The sequence below is a fragment of the Leucopleurus acutus genome (genome assembly GCF_964270905.1).
Source record: "Leucopleurus acutus genome assembly, chromosome: 16".
NCBI classification, from domain to species: Eukaryota; Metazoa; Chordata; class Mammalia; order Artiodactyla; family Delphinidae; genus Leucopleurus; species Leucopleurus acutus.
In genome coordinates, this window is record NC_139158.1 from 37,411,280 (window position 1) to 37,432,892 (window position 21,613).

Below are 21,613 nucleotides of genomic sequence, written 5' to 3' on the forward strand. Positions count from 1 at the left end.
CGGCGGGCGCTGGTTGGCCGTGATTTGCCGTCGCCGGCGTGAAGAGCCCGCCCACCCCTCGCGCCACAGCCCGCCCTCCGACTCGGTCATGGTGCTGGGCCACTGGCTGCTCGGCTGCCGGACCCTAGCTGCGCTGAGAGCGTCCTGCGCCCGTTGCGGCCTGGGTAGGTGGGCCGGGGCCGCCGCGGGGCCGGACTGGCCGGGATGCCAAGGCGCTGGCCTGACAGGGGCCGGGGCCACGGTGACCGGCTCGTGGGGGCGAGGCGAGGCGAGCCGCCCGGCCGGCGGGTCCTGGCCGGCGTCGTAGCCGGGCTAAAGGCGGTTAGGCCGGCCGCAATCCGTGAGGCGTTCCAGCGCGGGGCCCGCACCGGGGGGGCGGCGGGGAGCCGCTGGGGCTGCCGCGGCTGACGCTGTTTTTTATTGACACAGGATTTTAACCCCTGACGTCGGCAGGCAAGCCGATTGGGGTCGAGAAAAGGCCACACAGCAGTTGAGTCAGACTTTGAGAGGGCTGAAGACAGAGTGGGGTAACTTGTCAGCTGGGGGTTGCTGAAGGATTTGTGCTAGATAAGGAAATGGGTGTTCCAGGGACGCTCGGGAGCCCTGTCTTAGGAACCCTGCTTCCCTAAGGTCTGCCTGGCAGCCAGCGAGCGCCCCCATCCTCCTTGACTGCGGCGCCCCATACAAACCCCATTATTTCTAACGCCCAGGGATGATGGAACTGTGCCTGAAGCCGCACAGAATGCTGTGTATATTCTCCACGAAGTGAATCACAGCTTTTCATGTGAGCTGTGGCCGGCAAGAAAAGCCTGGGGCAGAACTGGATTCTGTGAGCCATGGGACCCTTGCCCTCTTTGGGTCTCCTATCCCCGCCTCAAAAATGGGAGGCGGGGCTTCCCTGGTGGCGCAGTGGTTGAGATTCCGCCTGCCGATGCAGGGGACGCAGGTTCTTGCCCTGGTCCGGGAAGATCCCACATGCCGCGGAGCGGCTGGGCCCGTGAGCCATGGCCGCTGAGCCTGCACGTCCGGAGCCTATGCTCCGCAGCGGGAGAGACCACAACAGTGAGAGGCCCACGTACCGCAAAAAAAAAAAAAAAAAAGGAGGCGATGGGCGCCCTGACCTCCAAGGGCCTGCTCTTCCAGCTGTCAGATTCCATTTTCACTGTGTTACCTCTTGCTTTGTTGGAATATTTTGACTTTGATTTTGAAACCGCCTTTATTTCCTTATATCTTATCTGGCTGATGTAGCAATAGGGGCAGTGGGTTAAGCTGAGTCTTTGGAGCTGGCTAGCAGTTAGCTAAATGACCGCAGAGCCCTAGGTAGGGAGATGAAGCAGAAGGAAGCCATCATTGGCCACTTCCAGATCTTACTGAGAGCAGTCGAGGTTCTGGAGTGCGCAGTGTGTCACCACTATTAAGGAAAGAGCTGGGTTTTTTCCATTTAGGGAACTCGTCAGAGCATCAGAGCTAAGAGTTTCTGTGTCAGGAGTCAGGCGGGTGATGGAAGTGGGACTGTAGGGAATCAGCAAGAATGTGGCTGCCCCGTTCAGAGGGGGCGCCAGCCCTTTGATGCCATGCAGAAGGAGGGATCCAGTTCAAGAGAAGCCCAACAAAATGTGTCTCAAGGCTTGGCCTTGACTCTGCTCTGTAGTCCTCCTGGAGCTCGTATGGCACATATCGGGGCTGAGAGGAGGTGGCATAGCACAGAAACCTGATCATGTGAAAATGTTTGTTTTGCCGAGCATGAGGAGAAGGGCCTGGAAAAAGCCCACCTGGTTGTCAAAAGGAGGACTTAGCTACCTCTGTGTGATCCTTAACGCTGCAATTCAGGCAGTTCCCTGGCCATGGCAGATGAGCTTGAATTCTGTATTAGACGGCCCCAGTGGACGTGGTCTATCAGTCTGTTGGTTGATGCTGCCTGCTCTCTGGATCCCTTTTTTTGGAGAGGTCCCATCCCAGCACCTACCTACTCCAGAATTTCATGGCTGTCTTCTGTCACCTTTTGCAGTTTTAATCCCTTTTACACTAAGATTTAAAGTATTGTTGGGGGCCTTTGGGAATTTTTAGATTGAATAGGAGTTTCATTGTTGAAAACATTTTGGCACCTGTCTCTTGGGCGGAGGATGCTTTTGCCCCTTGGTCACTCCCAGCCCACCCTGGCAGCCTTCTTTGGCTCAGTTGGATGGTGATTCTGTATCATGCACACTCGAATCTAGAACAGTTGTGACCAGCTGTCCCATTTCTCAGGCCCCGGGTGGCTTTTGTGCATTATCCAAATTTCGAGTTCCTGCCATTTGAAAGTGGATATTGTTTTCTTTTCTGGCTCGAGACCTGAGAAGGGCTGTGAGTAACTGCACAGGACTCAGGCTCTGTTAGCTTGCAGAGGCAGCCATATGCCGAGGGAAAAGAGCCTGGCCTGGCGCTTTCATTCTTCATGGTCTTTCTCTGAATCAGGTGTGAACAACCCCAGAACTGGCAGTGGTCACATCTGACAAAGGTTTGAATCACAGGGACAGGCTGGCAGTTGTGTCCTTTTAGAACCTTTGAAAAAGAAAATAGGGATCCTAAGTCTGAAAGAGCTGATTTCCACAATTATGAACATGAATCGTGTTCTCTGTTTTCCTTACGGATATGGTTAAATGAGGCTATCCTCTTCTTTATCAAAGAACTTAGAAAACCTCGTATTTCGAGGCTCACCACGTTGCATCCCTGGGATGTCACTTCCCCGGATGCCTGGACTGCCGGGCCAAGGGCTTGCTTTGAAGTCTCGGCCCAGCGTGGCCTCATGTGGACGCTGACTGGAACCACATTTTGTCTTCAGGTCCAGCCCTGCTGGGAATCTTTCTCCATCACACGGATTTAAGGAAGAGCTTGACCGTGGAGCAGGGCACGATGAAGGTTGAGTTACTGCCTGCTCTGACCGACAATTACATGTACCTGATCATTGATGATGACACCAAGGAGGCTGCCATTGTGGACCCGGTGCAGCCCCAGAAGGTGGGAGGCGAGGCCCCAGCACCAGTTCTTCATCTCCTGATGAGTTTGATAACCACAGTGCCCTTGCAACTTGGCCAAAGCTGAACAGAAATTAATCCATTTGGTTTTTGAAAAACAGTTAAACTAGTGTCCAGCCACTCTGTTACAGGGGCAAAGGGCCAGTGAGAGGGGTGGAAGTGACCAAAGGCTTTGGAGTGGAGAGAAAAGGGCTCCTGTCTGTAGAGTCCCTGGGCAAGAGAAGGAGGAGCCCTTCTCAGCACTTTCTCCTCCTCCTCAGGGCTTTCTGCCCCTTAGTGCTGCCTCTAAGAGTGGCAGTCTCTGCTGGAGGGGCTTTGAGAGGTTGTGGGTGGGACTGAACTGCCGAACAGATCAAGGGAGAAAAAGCCTCCTTGTCACCCTGCTCTCCTGGAGCTGGGGCAAATTGGCAGGCTCCACTGGGCATCACCCTGCAGACTGATGAGCCAGTGCCGGGGTGTGACTGTGGCCTGTGTCCTGCCTCATGTTTGGTTGCAGGTTGTGGAAATGGTGAGGAAGCACGGTGTGAAGCTGACTACAGTGCTCACCACCCACCACCACTGGTAAGTGCTCCAGAGGCCAAACTTCTGTGCCAGCAGAGTTGCTTGGGCCTTACAGCTGTGCCGTGCACACCCCAAGGGGGAGCATCCACCAGGTGGAGGGGGGTGGGGCGCTCGCAGGCTCCCAGGGGTCCCCCCACAGGTGGGAGCCTAGGGGCTCAGAGCCCTGGAAGCCCTTCTTTCCTCCACAGCTGTGAGCTAAGGGTCAGCCCCAGTGGGGTTCTGATGGGGCTTCTGGGCACTAGCCTCTGTGCTGCTGCCCTGTGTCCCTCAGGCCTGGTGATGGGGTCTGGTGACTTGGGGGCTCCAAGGGGAGAGGCTTATGCTGTATATCCTGTGGCCATGGGTGGACCTTTGGCAACATCTTTGAAAGCTCTTGTGCTTGTGTGGTGGGAAATTGGCCTTGATGTCGGGGAATAAACTAGTCTAGACATAAGTGTTTTTGAAAATCAAGCAATCATTTGGAGAGGTTGCGGTTTTTTTGATATTTGAAAGCTAAAGGATGAAAAAAGTTCTTATATTTGGGTCTTAGGACTAGAGTTGCCTGCCCAAGGCCCTTGTGGGTTTTTGAAACTTTTGAGGCTCTTCAAAGCTAGGAAAAAATGTTTATTTGGCTCTGAATTTTCTTTTCCAAATAACTGCCAGAGGGCAGCTAGGACAGCTTTGAACCTGTTCTGTGGCATCTCACGGAGCTTGGGGCGTGTCTTCGGGTAAAAGGACACCTTTCATCTTCTGTGTGGGAGTGTCACGTGGATGTGGTTGGCCAAAGTCTGCTAAGTGTTGGAAACTTGTTGATGTAACTAAGTCGCTGAGAATCTTTGGGGTTGTTTAGCCTCTGGGGTATCAGGTGTTACTTCCTGACTGATTTAGGCCCAAGGATCTGCAGTGGCTACTTAGCACAGCCGCTCCTTCTCTCAGAAGCTCCGCCCCGGAAGAAACTCCGCCCCGTGTGGTGCCGAGGCTTCCTTACTCCTCTGGCCTCTGTGGGGCTACACTGGGGGGCTCCACCTCCCCAGCTTTTCACAGTGCGAGTCTCTCTCCCACGGCTTTTCCCACATTGTGATGCCTTATAAATTAAAACAGGCCCCAAACTGAGCTCCAGGGTGTGGCCTGTGCCACCCTCCCACTTATAGGTGGCATTTTCGGGGGTCAGTGATGAGTGTGCTGAGTGCTTGGTGCCAGCTTGTGTGTATCAGCCCCCTGCAGGGCAGGGAGCAGAGGGCTGCCCCCTCTTATCTGTGAGCCCTGCTGTTTCTGGGCCCGTAGGTGAATGTGTAGTGAGGAGCAGGTGTTCCCTGGTGATTGGAAAGCCCTCGCCTCATCCTGGAAAGGCTAATCTTCTGGGCTCAGGACACTCCCAGCCCTGCCCCGAGACCCTGGCAGGGCTTGCACTAGTGTATTTCTTACCCCACAAGGCCAAGGCGTGGAGCTCTTCTCTTGACCTAGGAAGCGTGGGGCACTCCTGGATGAGTTTCCAGGAGGTGCCTCAATGCTGGCTGCACATTCGAGTCACGTGGGGAGGTCATTCCGAGCTGGCCTGTCCCTGGGTGGACAGATCCCCCTCTGGCAGCTGGGCATTGTTTTAGAAGACAGCTTTGCAATCTGCTCGGGGCAGTGGGTCCCATCTGGTCTGTGAATCAGAATCACCTGAGGGCCTTTAAAACTCCTGGGCTGTGGGCTTCCCCAGGCCCACTGCATCAGGATGTGCGTGTGGGAGTCACGCCTTGGCGCTGTTTACAGATCCTCAGGTGACTCTGATGTGCCCAAAGTCTGGGAATCACGGGTGTAGGGATTATCCAGGTGTTTGTGATTTGGTTCATCTGCTCCAGAAGCTTCTGCAGCAAGACGGCAGGGGCACAGAAGTGCCTCTCTTGGGAATGGGGTGTCTGAGGACATTCTTTTTCAGTGGAGCCAAATGACAGACAAGAAGCGAGGATCCTGGGTTGGAAGATGCATTTCTCTTCTGAGAAACATAACTGGGAAAAATAAAAATTCCGTTTGGTTAGGGTGTAAAATCAGGCAAACCCTGTTCATATCGGCAGTAGCCCCAGCTCCCCTTTTCGACTTCCAGGGACCACGCTGGCGGGAACGAGAAGCTGGTCAAGTTGGAACCTGGGTTGAAGGTGTATGGGGGTGATGACCGGATCGGAGCCCTGACTCACAAGGTCACACACCTGTCCACACTGCAGGTGAGGAGTGAATGGAAGGGGCTCAACTGTGGCCCTGCTGGGCTCCAGGCCCTAGAGCCGCCTCCTGCTCGCTGTCCCCTCACTTACCCCAGGAACCCAGAGGGGCAGTTAAGGGCTTAGCTGTGGAGACAGCCTGGCCTGTGCATGGGTGGATGGGCTCTTGGGGCTGCCTGGGCCTGGATAGTCCCTTGTGTTGAGAGCATTGCAAGCAAATCAGTGTGCAGATGGTGACCGGCTGAGGGGAGAAGCTGTATGCATGGTTTTGAGACAGCTGGGGACATTGAAATACGGACTCTATGTGGGATCATATTTGACATCAGTGTTAAATTTCTTGGGTGTTGATAATAGTGAGGTTATATGGGAGGATGTCCTTTTCTCAGGAGATGTAGCTGGAGTGTCTAGGGGCAGTGTGTCAAGATATGTGTGTGTGAACAAAGCAGGTGCCGCACAGGTGGGACCTGTTAGCATTTAGTGACCCAGGTAAAGGGCACACGGATTCATTGTCATTTTAGTTTTTGGTAGGTTTGAACGTTTTTGAAGTAAAGAGTGGGGTGGGGGATGGAGGCAGAGAAGGGAAACAAAACAAAAGGCCAAGCAGCTAAGAAGGAAAACTGTCTTTTCTGGCAAGACGCCTGGTTCAGATTTGGCCTGGTTTTGAGGAGAAAACAAAATCAGCCCTTTCGTTTGCATACCAGCAAACACCGGCTTCCAGGGCGTCTCTGCATCTGGGGTACCCTCAAGGACTGGGTCCTGTGGTCACCAGCAAGACCCATGACTTGCTCAATGGAGCAGTGGTTGTGGAAGCCCACTGGCCCTTAATGGCAGCTCCTGCTGTGGGGCGGGCATGGGGTCTGGGAGAATCTGTGAGCCTTAGGACAGGCTCCCCACACACAGGGAGCACAGGCCAGTGTGTGCTCTGTTTAAGGTGGGGTCTCTCAACGTCAAGTGCCTGTCGACGCCATGTCACACTTCCGGACACATCTGCTACTTTGTGAGCAAACCCAACAGTCCCGAGCGCCCCGTGGTGTTCACAGGTGAGTATTCAGATGTTTGAGCTGGGGGGTCTGGTGTTCTTTGCAAAGATCCTCTTGGCATAGAGATGGCTTTGCACACCTTTGGGCAGAGCAGCAGAGCATCTCCTGCCAGGCAGACTGTGCTGGGCTCTGTGAGGAGGACCACAGCCCTCAGGGTAGAGCGTGGGACTTGGCTTCAAACACGTCCAGGGTACAGGCAGCTGTGGTGGGAATGTGGTGGGGGTGCTACCTCCTCGCGAGGCTGGCCTGAATGCACCCCTCTGATCCTGGTCATCGTTGTCAGGTGCATGGGGACAGGCCTTTCCTTGAGAAACTCTGCCTGGTGGGGGTGCAGTCCCAGCCCCCACTACGTCCAGCAGCAGACAGGTAGGCAAGTGAGGGGCCAAGGGAGACCCCAAGTGGAGCCAGTCAGACCCGCCTTGTGTGGGGCCTGATCGGTGCTGGGCGCTGCCCCATCCCTCCACGGGCTGTGAGCTGAGTGGGTCTGGCAAAAGCCAGCCCCAGGTCAGGGTGTCGCACACGGTGGCCCAAAGAGCTTGGAAGGTGGAGGTGAAGCCCCACCAGCATCGGGCTGTGTGAGTGGCTCTCGATTGGGGCGAGCAGGCCTTTCCAGCAACTGGCGGTGTTTCTCCTTTTGAGAGGAAATGGAAGAATCTTGATGGTGGTTGGGGAACCTGTGAAGCAGAGCAGCCGTGTGACGGTGGGTGTTCAGGGCGGTGTGAACCAGTGGCCGTGGATGGGCACAGAGCAGGCCCCTCTGCCCCCTTAGCTTGTTTAGCGAGTATAAGCAGTTTTCAGTCTTGAGTCTTCCCCAGTTATGTAACAATCATGATATTATAACCGCAGTGAAAGTTTGTTTAAAAATACAACAGCTGAAGCAGTGTGGGCTCCTAGAGTGGGGAAAAGGTGTTGATGGGAAAGCCACATGAGATCAGGGGTGGGGACGCTAGCATGAAGGGACACACAGGCCGAATGAGGGGTCACAGCGCCTCTGGACTGTCCCTGCAGCTTGTCTGTAAATCCAAAATTATCTCCAAATCTATTATGTTTATTTTTAAAAATACAGTCATTTTTAGGGTCTTTGCTGCAGTAGCAGGATGTGTGGGCTTTGAGCCGACTGCTGAGTGTGGGCCACGGGCCCCTGGGCATGTTGTGGGAGCCCCTGGCCTCCCGATGGGCCTCGGCAGACAGCGCTTTGGGGCAGGTGGGCTGGCTGCCTGTGCAAGGTGTGACCCCCTCTCTTAAGCACAGTTTCCCCTGCGTCAGTGGTGGGTGTGGGGTCTCCCCCACTGGGTGGTTGTGGGTGTGAGGTGAGGGGTGTGGAACCAGCGCTGGGTCCGGTGAACTCTCACAGCTGCGCTCCTGTCTCTGTCATGCTGCCCGGCCCCTGGGTGTCCGTCTGCCCCCCCGGCAGGGCCTGGGGTTGTGCGGGCCCGTGGCGGTGGCCCCCTTGGACCGCGCTTATGTTAGAAGCCGAGTGCCAGCTGTGGAAGGTGTGGAGGGCTGGTTACCGCCAGGCAGGCCCTGGACCATGTCCTGCACGTGCTGTTCTCTAGTCTGCATGACAGTGGCCGGCAGGGGAGTGCGTTATCTAATTGGTAGCTTTTATACTAAATAGGTGAGAGTCACACAGGGTCCTCAGTGGTGAAGCTGAGCTGCCTGGGGCATCAGCAGTGAGGACCAGGGGAGCAGGGCAGTCCAGCAGGGCCCCGGCTGGCCTCTGTGTGCATGGCTGAGGAACCTGCAGCGTCCAGAGGTGAGGTGACTGGCAGCTCCAGGCCTCGAGCTCGGATGTGAGTGACCCATGGCCCCACTCCCTTCTTCTCTGGGGTGAGCTGAACAAAGGGAAAAGGCTGCAAGCAGAGGAGGTGACAGCCCAGAGAAGGGTGTGCATGTGGCCCTGGGACGTGGTGGGCAGGACTGGGCACCCACAGAGCAGGGGAGGAAGATGGGATGGCTGTCTGGGGGGGCAGGCCTGGAGCAGGGTGCTGTGATGGCACTAGTGGGTTGTCTGTTTGAGAGGTCAGGATCTGGGACCTCAGATTTGGGAACTCATGGCAGTGAGCGCCAGGAGCAGCTCAGGTGGCGGCGGTGGGGAAATGGAGGCTGAAGTCGTTGCTAGAACCATGGCCCAGTGTGCAGGGAGGAGAGGCAAGGCTGGCTCTGTAGAGCCTGGGGGTGGGGCAGCCTGCATAGGGGAGGGATGCCTCCAGGCACTCTTAGCTGGTGGTGAAGATGGAGAGCAGTCAGCGAGAGGCTGGGGGTGCAGGTGAATGGTGGTCCCACTGCCAGGGAGAGACGTGGGGGCCCCCGGGTCTCTCAGTGTCCTGCTGGTTGAGGACATGGCCCCACGGAGGAGGCCCAGGTTGGCTCCCCAGCCCCTGTGGCAGGAGGCCCATTAAATTCCGGTGTGTAAACAGCAGGTACTGCTGGTCCCTGGAGGGAGGACCAGATCCCCCCAGCCTACTGTGCCTGCTCATGGCCTGTCCTCTGGGCTCTCCTTGGCCTCTCATTGGTGCCCAGACCACGAGGTTGAGGGGTCCTTTAGGGCATAGCCCCAGTCCTGCGTGTTGAGGCTTTGCTCACGGGCTACCCAACTCTCTCATCTGTGGTCTTGTTCTGAGGGGACAGTGCTGCACCATGGCCACTGGGTGGGCATTGGCTCCTGCCTGGCCTGGCCTGGAGCTCCCTGGGAAGAGGCCTGGCAAACGCTGGTGGAGGGGGATTGTTGCTCCCTATTGTGGGGTCCCTGGCCCTCCCCCACCTCCCCCACTCCAGGGGCCTGGAGAACAAATGTGCCATGTGTGTCTGCTGGGCATGAAGCCCGTTCTCAGGGAAGAGTCTTGGGGGAGGGAAGCAGCACGTGGAGACCTGGTGGGTGTCAGGTGGAGGTAGGGCTGCGGCAGGAAGGGGGCAAGTCTGGGAGGTGGCAGGTCCGTGTCTCAAGGGCCCATGGGGGCTGTGGTCCCACGTGAGGGGCTCCTGGAGGGTCCAGGCAAGATCATGGGGGTCTTACAGAATGGTGCTGGCTGTCGGGAGTAAGGGAAGTCACAGGAAGGTCTGGCCTGGGAGGGGGCTGCTGGATGGGTGGGGGAAAGGGCTGGGTTTTGGGGATTCTCAGAGCTATGACTGATAGGACTGGGCGGTGAAGGGAGCAGCCAGGGTGACTCTAAGGTTTGGGTCTGAACAGCTGTTTGGGGCCTGGCGGTGCCAGTTAGTGCAACTTGAGGGAAAAGGTTTGGGAAGGGTGGAAACCAGTACTCGTGGGTCATCCCTGGGCCCTTTTGGGGTGGAGGTCAGGTCTGGGGCTGTGGCCCAGTCAGCACAGGGGTCAGGGCAAAGCCCTGGCCCTTGAGGGGGCATGCACTGCTGACAGCCCCTCCAGCTCCACACTGTCCTGTCTTGCAGGCGACACATTGTTTGTGGCTGGCTGCGGGAAGTTCTACGAGGGGACAGCGGATGAGATGTACAAAGCCCTGCTCGAGGTCCTGGGCCGGCTCCCTCCAGACACGGTAGGTGGTGCCCCACCTGCCACCCGCTCGCTCACCCGGTGGTGGGAGGACCCTGCTGGCTCTCCCCATTGGGGTCTCCCCTGCATCTTGGGAGGAGCAGGAGGGTAGAGGCATTGCTTCTGGAAGTGTGTTTTTTTCTTTAAGCATACTTTTCATTGTCATTTAACATACACGCAAGATGTGTCCTTGTCCTGAGGGACGTCTCGTGGGTGCTGCCCCCAGGACCAGCCAGGTCCCTCACACCCGTCTCTGAGGGGCTGAGGGTGGGTTAATGAGTCTCCTCAGAGCTGAGGAGCTTGGCTTTTTCCCCAGAGAGTATACTGTGGCCACGAATACACCATCAACAACCTCAAGTTTGCTCGCCATGTGGAGCCCAGCAATGCCGCCATCCAGGAGAAACTGGCCTGGGCCAAGGTGAGCATGATGCACTTGGGCGCGTCCTGGGGTCAGGCACCGTGATGCCACTTTCCCAGGAGCACGGAGTTCATGGTGCCCGCTTCAGAGTGGGCAGAAAGTGCTCCTCCGGGCAGTGGGCGAGGCGGGGTTTAGACAGCCCAGCTTGGAGCAAGAAGCCCTGGTTGTCTGCTTAAGATCCTTTCTGACTCTGTGGGTCAGGGCTGGGCTTGGGATTCTGCATTTTCAACAAGTGCCCAGGTGAGGCTGAAGCAGCAGGTCCCAGCCCTTCCCTGCTGTCTGTGGGCAGTGGATTCACCCTAGAGGCTGCTTGTCTGAAAGGCATTTATTTCAGACACGGCCCCCAACATGCCCCGTGGCTCAGCCCAGGGGTTGGCGTGTTGTCCTGGAGGCATCTTCTGTGGGGGGGTTTGGAAACGCTGCTGTAGGCAGCTGGGCTGAGGACGTTCTCCTGGACTCAGGTGTCTGTGTTCAGTCACTGAGAAATGGTGCTGGTAAGAAACACACACACCTGGGAGTCCTCAGGTGCTGGGCTCCCTTCTGAGTTCAGTGAGGAATGGTCTCATAGGTTTTTTTTTTCATAAGTCACCTGTTTTTGTCAAGAATCTTTATCAATTTTGCGAGGTGGGCTTGCAAAATAATACTTATAAAAATTCAGACACTACCGTAATAGGTTGATAAATGTTATTCCTTTTTTTTTTTTACAGTGTGCACATAAGAATACTTAATATAAAAAACTCATCCTGTGTGTTATTTTGTGGCTTCCTTGTCACTTAATAATGGGTCTTAGTGCTCTTTCCATAGCAGTCCAAACATATTGAGCTTATTCTTTTCACGGTCATCTGCTTAAGGATAATTTACATACGATAAAACATACCTGTTTTAAGTGAGCATTATACAGTTTGAATTTTGACAGTATATGCTCCTGTGTCAGCCCCACCACAATCAAGATAGAGAACATTTCCACTATCGTAGAAGGTTCCTTGCCCCTCCCCATTCAGTCCCCAACTACTGATCTGCTTTCTGTCACTATAAATTACTCTTCTCTAGATTTTCCTATAAACAGAATCAGACAACATTACTCTGTTGTATCTGGCTCTTTTTACTCTGCAGGTTTTCGAGATTTTTAAATTTCTGAGTAGTATCTTATATGGACATACTACAATTTGTTTATCCACTCATCTGGACTCTTGGGTAGTTCCCAGTTTTTTGCTATTTTAAATAAAATTACTGTGAACGTTTGTGTGCAGGTCTTTGTGTGGACACATGTTTTCATTGCTTGTGGGAACATACCTAAGAGTGTAATTGCTGGGTTGTGTGGTAAGTGTATGTTTAACTTTTAAGAAACTACCAACCTGTTTTCCAATTAGTTGTACTATTTGGAATCCTCACTAGCAATGCGTGAGTTCCAGGAGATCCACATGCTCACCAACACTTGGTATTGCTGATCTTTTAAATTTTAGCCATTCTAATAGGTGTGTCGTGGTAGCTTGTAGTTTTTAAGTTTCCATTTCTCTGATGGCTAAAGTTGTAAGAATTCCTTATACATTCTGGAAACAAGTCTTTGTCAGATATATAGCTCAAATATTTTATCCCAGTTTGTGGCTTGCCTTGCCATTTTCTTAACAGTGTCTTTCAAAGAATAAAAGTTTATACTTTTGGTAAAGTTTAGTTTATTAATTTTTTCTTTTATGGTTTTTGTGTCCTAAGAAATCTTTGCATAACCCTACATCACAAAGACTTTGTTCTCTGTTTTCTCCTAGCAGTTGTATAGTCTTAGTTTTATGTTTATATAAATTTATGTTTAGGTCAGTGATCCACTTCAAGTTAATGTTTGTGGTGTAAGGTAAGGGTAGAAGTTCTTTTTTGCATATTGACATCTAGTTGCTCAGCACCATTAGATGAAAAGACTTGCCTTTCTTCATTGGCATCTTTACTGAATAAAATGGACCATGTGGGCATGAATCTACTTCTGGACTCTATTCTGTTCCATTGATCTACATGACTTATTCTTGCATCAGTAGTACTGTCATGATCACTGTAGCTTATGGTAAGTCTAAGAATCAGGTAGTATAAATCCTCTAACTTTATTCCTTTTTGAAATTCATTTTGGCTCGTCTAAGTCCTTTACATTTTCATGTAAATTTTAGGATCATCCTGTTAATTTCTACAAAAAGTCAGCTTGGCTTTTGATTGTGTTGTAACAAAAGATTTGGAGAGACTTGAGATCCTAACAATATGGCGTCTTTCCATAAATATGATATAGCCTTACATTTATTAAGGTCTTTAGTTTTTCTCAGCAGTGTTTTGTAATTTTTGGTGTTAAAGATCTTGCACATATTGTTAAATGTATCCCTAAAGACTTCATGGTTTTAGATTTTATTCTAAATGATTATTGATAGTCTTCAGAAATACAATTGATTTTTGTATTTTGACCTTGTTTCCTTGTGACCTTGCTTAACTCATTTTAGTCTAGCATCTTTTTCATAGATTCCTTAGCACACAATCATGCCATCAATATTTTTTTTTTTTTTTTTTTTTTTTTGGCAGTACGCGGGCCTCTCACTGCTGTGGCCTCTCCCGCCGCAGAGCACAGGCTCCGGACGCGCAGGCCCAGCGGCCATGGCTCACGGGCCCAGCCGCTCCGCGGCATGCGGGACCTCCCTGGACCGGGGCACGAACCCGCGTCCCCTGCATCGGCAGGCGGACCCCCAACCACTGCGCCACCAGGGAAGCCCCATGCCATCAATATTAAGATAGTTTTATTTCGGGCTTTCCTGGTGGCGCAGTGGTTGAGAGTCCGCCTGCCGATGCAGGGGACACGGGTTTGTGCCCCAGTCCGGGAAGATCCCACATGCCGCGGAGAGGCTGGGCCCGTGAGCCATGGCCGCTGAGCCTGTGCGTCTGGAGCCTGTGCTCCGCAACGGGAGAGGCCACAACAGTGAGAGGCCCGCATACTGCAAAAAAAAAAAAAAAAAAAAAAAAAAAAGATAGTTTTATTTCTTCCTTTCCGGTCTATATGCCTTTTAATTATTTTTCTTGCCTTGTTGCACTGGCTAAGATTGTCAGGACAGTGTTAAGTAGACATGGTGAGAGTGGACACCTTTGGCTTGTTCCCAGTCTTAGGGGGAAAGCATTTAGTCTTTCACCATTAAGTATGATATTAGCTGTGAGTTTTTTGTAAGTCTTCTTTATCAAGTTGTTGAAGTTCACATATATTCCTGGTTTTCTGAGAGTTTTTGTCATGAGTGGGGTGTTGAATTTTGTCAAATGATTTTTCTTCATCTATTATGTAATCATACATTTTTTTTCTCCCTTACTCTTTTAATCTGGTGAAGTATATCACTTGGTTTCAAATGTTAAACCAACCTTGCTTTCTGGATAAACCTTAGTCATGGTGTCTATTTTTGTGTCTGTGTTCATAAGGGATATTGGTCTGTAGTTTTATTTTCTTGTAATGTCTTTGTCTAATATCAGGGTAATGCTGGCCTCATAAAATGAGTTAGAAGTGCTTCCTCCTATTTTCTGAAAGAGTTTTTCTATGATTGTTATTATTTCTTCCTTTAGTGTTTGTTAGAATTCACTGACATAGCATTCTGGACGTTGAATTCTTTTTTGTGGAAAGATTTTTTTGTTATGAATTATGAGACATAATTCATAAAGACATATGAATTAATGTCTTTAATTTGTGTGGGGCTGTTAGATTTTTATATTTTCTTGAGTCAGTTTTGTTAGCAACTAGTATCTTCAAGGAATTTGTCCATTTCATCAAGGTTTTCAAATTTACTGGCATAGTTTTCATAGTTTCCCTTTTTATTATCAAGCTTGTTGAGGTTTAGTTCACATGTAATAAATTGCATCCATTTGAAGTGAACAATTGAGTGAATTTTGACAGACGTATATACCAATTAAACAACTCCCACTATATTTAAGATACATAACATTTCCATCACCCCCCAGAACTTCCTCATGCCTCATTTTCTCTGCCCTGCTCCAGTATGCCATTAGAACTTAGTTCACATTTTCTAGAACTTCATATAAATGGAACTATACAGTATGTACTCTTTCATCTTTTTTTACTCAGCAGAATGATTTTGAGATTCATTCATGTTGCTACATGTATCAGTTCATTCCTTTTCACTGCCAGGTAGTATTCCTTTGTTTGGTTATACCACATTTTGTTTATCCATTCACCTGTCAATAGACATTTGTGTTTCTAGTTATTGGCCATTGTGAATAAAGCTGCTTTGAACGTTTGTGTACAAGTCTTTGTGTGACATATGTTTTAATTACTCTTGAGTAAATATCTAGGAGTGGAATGGCGGGGTTGTATTAGGTGTATGTATTAAGTCGAAACTTGTTCAGTCTTTTTTAAAATTTATTTTATTTTTAATTTTTGGCTGCATTGGGTCTTTAGTTGCGGCACATGGGATCTTTCATTGCAGTGCGCGGGCTTCTCTCTGGTGGCATGGGGGTTTTCTCTCTGTAGTTGTGGCGCATGGGCTTCAGAGCACATGGGCTCTGTAGTTCGCGGCATGTGGGGCTCTCTAGTTGAGGCGCACGGGCTCAGTAGTTGTGGCGCACGGGCTTAGTTGTCCCATGGCATGTGGGTCCTTAGTTCCCTGACCAGGGATCAAACCCACATCCCCTGCATTGCAGGACGGATTCTTTACCACTGGACCACCAGGGAAGTCCCAAGTTGAAACTTGTAAAGAAACTGCCAGGCTGTTTTCTAAAGAGCGAATGTATTGTTTTACATTCCCACCAGCAAAGTATGCAAGTTCCAGGTGTTCCACATCCTCAACAACACTTGGTATTGTCTGTCTTTTTAATTTTAGTCATTTTAATGGGTGTGTAGTAGTGTTTCATTATGGTTTTAATTTGCAGTTCCCTAGTGCCTAATAATGTTGAACATCTTTCCATGTGCCTGTTGGCCATTTTGTGAAGTGTTTGTTCAGATTTTTTGCCTATTTAAAAAACTGGATTGTCTTCTTATTATTGAATAATTATTTTTTTAAGTATAGGTACAAGTCCTTTTTCAGATATGTGTATTGTGAATAGTTTCTCCCATTCTGTGACTTGCCTTTTGTTTTCTCAACAGTGTCTTTTGAAGAGCAAACATTTTAAATTCTGATGAAGTCCAGCATATTAATTTTCTTTTGTGGTTCATACTTTTTATCTCCCATCTAAGAAATCTTTGCTTTTGCCAAGGTCAAAGAAACCTCCTGTGTTTTCTTTTGGAACCTTTATAGTTTTAGCTTTTACTGTTAGATCAATATGACTTAAACCGCCAACCCCCCTGCCGCCCACCGCCAATATTTGTTGGATCTGTAGTAATTGCCCCTCTTTCATTTCTGATGTTGCCAATTTTTTTCATTGTTCTTATCAATTTTGTTGATCTTTTAAAAGCATAACTTTTGCCTTAATTTTCCTTGTTTGTTTTTCCATTGCACTGATTTCTGTTCTTAAAAAGATAAAGTTTAAAAAACTCTTTCCTTCTACTTACTTTGGATTTGCTTTGTTCTTCCTTTTTTTTTGGCGGTACGCGGGCCTCTCACTGTTGTGGCCTCTCCCGTTGCAGAGCACAGGCTCCGGATGCGCAGGCTCAGCGGCCATGGCTCACAGGCCTAGCCGCTCCGCGGCATGTGGGATCTTCCCGGACTGGGGCACAAACCCATGTCTCCTGCATTGGCAGGTGGACTCTCGACCACTGCGCCACCAGGGAAGCCCTATAGATTCTTAGTATGGAACCCAAGGTCATTGATTTTATTTTTTAATAAAAATAATTATTTTTATAATTATTAGCTTAGTTGCTCCATGGCATGTGGGATTTTCCCAGACCAGGGCTCAAACCCATGTCCCCCTGCATTGGCAGGCAGATTCTTAACCACTGTGCCACCAGGGAAGTCCCAGTCATTGATTTTAGATCTTTTTTCTTTTCTAATATAAGCACTTAAAGCTAAAAACTTACCCCCAAGTACTGCTTTTAGCAGCACAAATTTTGACATGTTTTATTTTCATTATCTTCAATTTGAAATATTTTAATATATCCCTTGTGATTTCTTCTTTGACACATAGGTTATACTGAACTGTGTTAAACTGTTTTTTAGCCTTTTCAACTTTTTATTATGAAAATTTTCACACATACAGAAAAGATGAAAGAATTTCATAGTGAACAGTCATATACCTAACACCTTTCTAGTAACATTTTACTAATTTTATCACTGCCTATTTATCCATCTTACTTTCATTCTTTTTAATAAGTAAAACATACTAATGTGTGGATGTCAACCGTAAATCATTTTACCAATACAATTAGGGAGAACAGTTAGACTTTCCAACATTTTTGCTCTTATAAATTGTGCTACAGTGAACAACATCCTCAAATGTAAGTCTTTACATTTGTGTGCTTCATACTTCTGTAGGAAAAGTCTCTGCATGTTAACGCTTATCTTAATAGATAATCCAAAAGGTTATGACAGTTTACACTCCCCCAACTATGCCTACAAGGACCTGTTTTAAAATTATCCTTAGAATAATTCAGTGGTTTTCTTCCTTCACAAAAGGTGGAGGAAGATTTCTTAGGAGGAGTGAGAATATCGGAGGAAGTGCAGGGAATATTATAAAACATTCTATGCTTGTTTTCACCAGAAGGGAAAGTTCAGAGATTAGCAATAAGCCTTCATCTTTTTTTAAAAAACTAATTTTTTGGCTGTGTTGGGTCTTCGTTGCTGCACGGGCTTTCTCTACCTGCGGTGAGCAGGGACTACTCTTCATTGTGGTGCGCAGGCTTCTCATTTTGGTGGCTTCTCTTGTTGTGGAGCATGGGCTCTAGGCACATGGGCTTCAGTAATTGTGGTGCGCAGGCTCAGTAGCTGTGGCGCACGGGCTTAGTTATTCCGCATGTGGGATCTTCCCGGACCAGGGCTCAAATCTGTGTCCCCTGCACTGGCAGGCGGATTCTTAACCACTGCACCACCAGGGAAGTCCCTAAGCCTTCATCTTGACCTCCCACCAGACTCCAACTTGACCCACCTCCAGCGGTTAAAGGATTACTTCTCGATGCCACTGCTCACAGTGTGGGTGGGATTGGGACCTTTGGGTCTGAGGGCCCCTGATGGTCAGGAAGCCTGGGTGTGGGTGCTGACAGTGGCTGTCCAATCACTGGCCCTGTGGCCCTCAGGGTGAGCCCAGCAGTAGCAGGGCAGGGGCTGTGGGCAGGGTGGAAACCCCCAGCTGTTAACTCTGACCTCCTTCCTGTAGGCATTTCTATAGGAGTGAACAGTTGGCCAGATGTCCCAGTATGCGTCTTCTCTCCGCCTGCCCTGGTCAGTGTTGATTAGAAGCAAGGCCATCCTGGTCCTGAGTGGAGGTGACAAGCTGCCTGAACACCCTGTGATGAGAGCTGCCCTCTGGGGGGCTGTCACCACAGGGGAGGGACCCCGGGAACCTGTTGCCTTGCTGTTCTTCCTGGCAGTGAGGTGCTCACGACCCACATGCTGTCTTGGGGGTAGGGCTATGTTTTCTTCTTTTCTGTCTTCTGCATTTTTGCTAGTTATGACTTCTGTATTAATGAAAAGAAAGCTCCTTGTGCCCCTGCACCTCCAAGACAGCAAGGGAAGGAGAGAGGTTGTTGGTGGCAGCTGGAGCACTCACATCTCTTCTCCGCGGGCGGGGAAGGGCCTGTCCTGGTACTGACCCACTGCTCACTTTATCTTCTCAGTCGGACGACATTGGAAGACCATTAGGAGGCTTTTTGAAGTGTCAGCTTTAGACGTTTCCGCATTAAAGGGACCCACTTTTCTTGCAGGAGAAGTACAGCATCGGGGAGCCCACAGTGCCATCCACCATTGCAGAGGAGTTCACCTACAACCCATTCATGAGAGTGAGGTGAGGGAGCGGGTCCCACGCTGTCCTCGGGCATCTCCGCCTCCACCACCCCGACTCCTGAAGAGCCCGGGTGGGAGAGGAGGCTGCCCTGAAATCTCTGTTTAAAGTGTTGCCAAAGAATGAGACATCTCTTCTTAAAGGGGGACACTTTTCTTGACGCCCTGGCTAGGGTGTAGGGTCCTTTCTGACCCTGGAGTCTGGATCCATAGGTGGACGAGACTTGTGCTTGGGGAGCCTCTAGGCGCTGGGCAGTGCCAGATGCCAGCGTGGAGTTGGTGTCCCCGCTTTTCAGGTCACCAGCAGGACTGGCTCGGCCAGCATGTTTCCCACAGTTAGAAACACCTGAGTTGGCCGTTGGCTGTCACACTTCATTTTTAAGAACGTCCCGCCTCCTACAGGCTCTTTTCTTCCCTGGTGCCATGGGAGGGGTGGTGGGTCCGCGGGTGCAGGGTGCGGCCTGCAGCCTGGTGCTTGGCTTCCGCAGGGAGAAGACTGTGCAGCAGCATGCAGGTGAGACGGACCCTGTGACCACCATGAGGGCCATCCGCAAAGAGAAGGACCAGTTCAAGGTGCCGCGGGACTGAGGTGGCTGCGGGGCCTGGGTGTCCAAGGCTGCTGCTGCAGCTGCGGCCACCTTCAACCACATTTGGGTATTCAGATGTGTTAGGTGAATTTCTGGCTAGGAGTGCAGGAAATTCAGTCACAGTTTAATTTTAAATTAATTTCAGAGCATTTTGCTTGTGTTATCAAATGTTCTAATACATATTTATAAGAGAAGAAGTTTAGAAAGTGTTTATTCCCGGAAGCTCTGCTTGCAGACTGTGCTGTCTCCAGCCTTTCCATGGGGCCCCCATAGTTGCCGTGTGAGCCCCCATATGATGCCCCAGTAAGAGTCGTACCCGCCCTGCCCCCGGTGAGGCCGGCACGCCCTGGTTCGAAGTCCGTGCTTACCAGAAGAAGGCCCCTGGGAGGGGCACACTCCCCTTACCTGGCATCGTCCCCTCCCTCTCCTACCCCCTCCCCCAGCTACCTCTAGAGGAAGTCATTCTCTAATGTTTGATGACATCATCATGTTCTCGTGTCTGTGTTGATGTGCAGTGGAATTCCAGGGCCGGGCAGGCCCAGAGCACCTACCTGGGCTGGGGTGATGCTGAAGAGCTGCCTCCAGTGTGGGGCTGGGTCTGGGGGCTTGGGCAGGGAGAGTACAGGCTGGGAGGCTGTGGCATGTGGTACCCGAGGAGCTCCAAGCTCTGCATACTCATCCCTGTAAAGGCTGGCCAGTTCCGGGGATGTTCCTAGGAACCAGTGTGGGGCACTGTGCCTCGTGTGGGCAGAGGAGCTGACGGGAGGGATCTGTGTGCGGTGAGGATGCCCTGGGCGCCTATGTGGCGTCAGCACCACTGCTGGCACTGCGCCGCCCCTGCTTGGGGGCGGGCCTCTTGGGCCCCTGGCAGGGAGAGGCCCCGAGTCCTTCCTCCTGGTGGCAGTGTGCAGGGAGCCTGCTGTTGAGATTGTGATGTGGTGTCCCTGCTCTGTAGCTGTTCCTTCTGCTCTTGGTTGGCCATCCTGGGAACTGGCTCCTCTCCTGCAGTCTCAGGCTGGTCCTGGTTACCCCACCTCACATCTCAGGCAGAGCCGGCGGGAGGTCCGAGCTGGGGGGATGGGGAGGGTGGGCCCAGAGGGTCACGGGGGCATCCAGGGCCCCGAGGCGCGAGGACGACAGGATGAGACTGGGGAACGGTGGGGGCAGGAAGGGCTGCGGGGAGCCCTCCCAACCAACTCATTTCTGGATCTGGAGATTCTCCATATTGCCTTGGTCTGTGATGAGAACAGACCCAGGGTCTGTGAGGCTCTGCTTGCTGAGCCGGGTGCTCAAGTCTTTGGGTCTCACCTGATGTGGTGATGCTCACTGAACACTTCCTGTCCAGCTGAGGCCCGCTGCTGCTGCTGTTGATGTCACCCCCCTGTACGCCTCATACAGATGGGTCATGATGCAGCGTGGTTGTCGCCGCCCCCCTGGATTCCTCAGGTCCCTGTCCTGGCCAGGCATGGGCCCGTGTCACTCCGCAGCTGCCTGTGTGGGCTTCTCCAAAGATGATGATGTTCTAGGTGGAACCAAAGCTCCCTGTGAGCAGCAGCCCCCACCCCCAGGGTGTCATGGAGTGGGGTCTGCACGGGTCCTCCTGGTGCTTTGTTTCGTGGCTTTGTACCAGCGACTGGATGTGCAGGTGCAGGCGTCTCAGGACATGCTGAGGCCTCGGTCTGCGATGCCCGAGGGTCACTGTGGACCTGTGGGTGCTGTGCCCATCCCCCCAGGTGGCTCATGTTGTTGGCAGCCCCTCCCCAGGGACACTGAGCTCCTCGCTAGTTTCCACCAGCAGCATAGCACCTGCACTAGGGGTGAGTGCTCCTCCTTGGAACCAGCTGCCAAAAGCCCCCTTTCCCACTGGTGTCCACCCTAGTCCTGCGTCCCTCATCTAAAGAAACGTAAAGAAAAACGCACCCCACCACCCTGCTTCCGAGGCCACAGAACAAGGAAGTCACTCCTTGTCCTCCAAGAGCCCAGAGCTTTCAAGAGTGGGCATTTCGCTTTGCATGTTTTTTTTTTTTTTTTTTTTTTGGCAGTACGTGGGCCTCTCACTGTTCTGGTCTCTCCCGTTGCAGACCACAGGCTCCGGACGCGCAGGCTCAGTGGCCATGGCTCACGGGCCCAGCCGCTCCGCGGCACGTGGGATCTTCCTGGACCAGGGCAAGAACCCGTGTCCCCTGCATCGGCAGGCGGACTCTCAACCACTGCGCCACTAGGGAAGCCCCACTTTGCATGTTTTACCCTTGGTGATGATGCTGCTGCCGGGCTATGGGGCGAGTTCTCAGAGCTATGTCTGGTGCCCTGTGTCGTGTGTCTGCGACATGGGCTCTGAAGCGCTCTCATCCAGGCTCCGGCTGCTGTGCTGGGCAAGTGGGATTTCATTCTTGGAGAGCACCTCCCACTGTGCTTGCAG

General features: G+C 51.5%; 1 protein-coding gene across 1 annotated transcript; it reads left to right on the forward strand.

Annotated features, from left to right (window-relative positions):
* Positions 1 to 81: 81 nt before the first annotated feature.
* On the forward strand, positions 82 to 19,440 carry HAGH (hydroxyacylglutathione hydrolase). The gene is made up of 9 exons (XM_082856350.1): positions 82 to 164; positions 2,822 to 2,997; positions 3,511 to 3,575; positions 5,644 to 5,761; positions 6,687 to 6,795; positions 10,204 to 10,307; positions 10,620 to 10,721; positions 18,532 to 18,611; positions 19,096 to 19,440. The coding sequence occupies exons 1-9, from the start codon at positions 89 to 91 to the stop codon at positions 19,193 to 19,195; spliced, it is 930 nt and encodes a 309-aa protein (XP_082712476.1). The 5' UTR covers positions 82 to 88; the 3' UTR covers positions 19,196 to 19,440.
* The last annotated feature ends 2,173 nt before the right edge of the window (positions 19,441 to 21,613 follow it).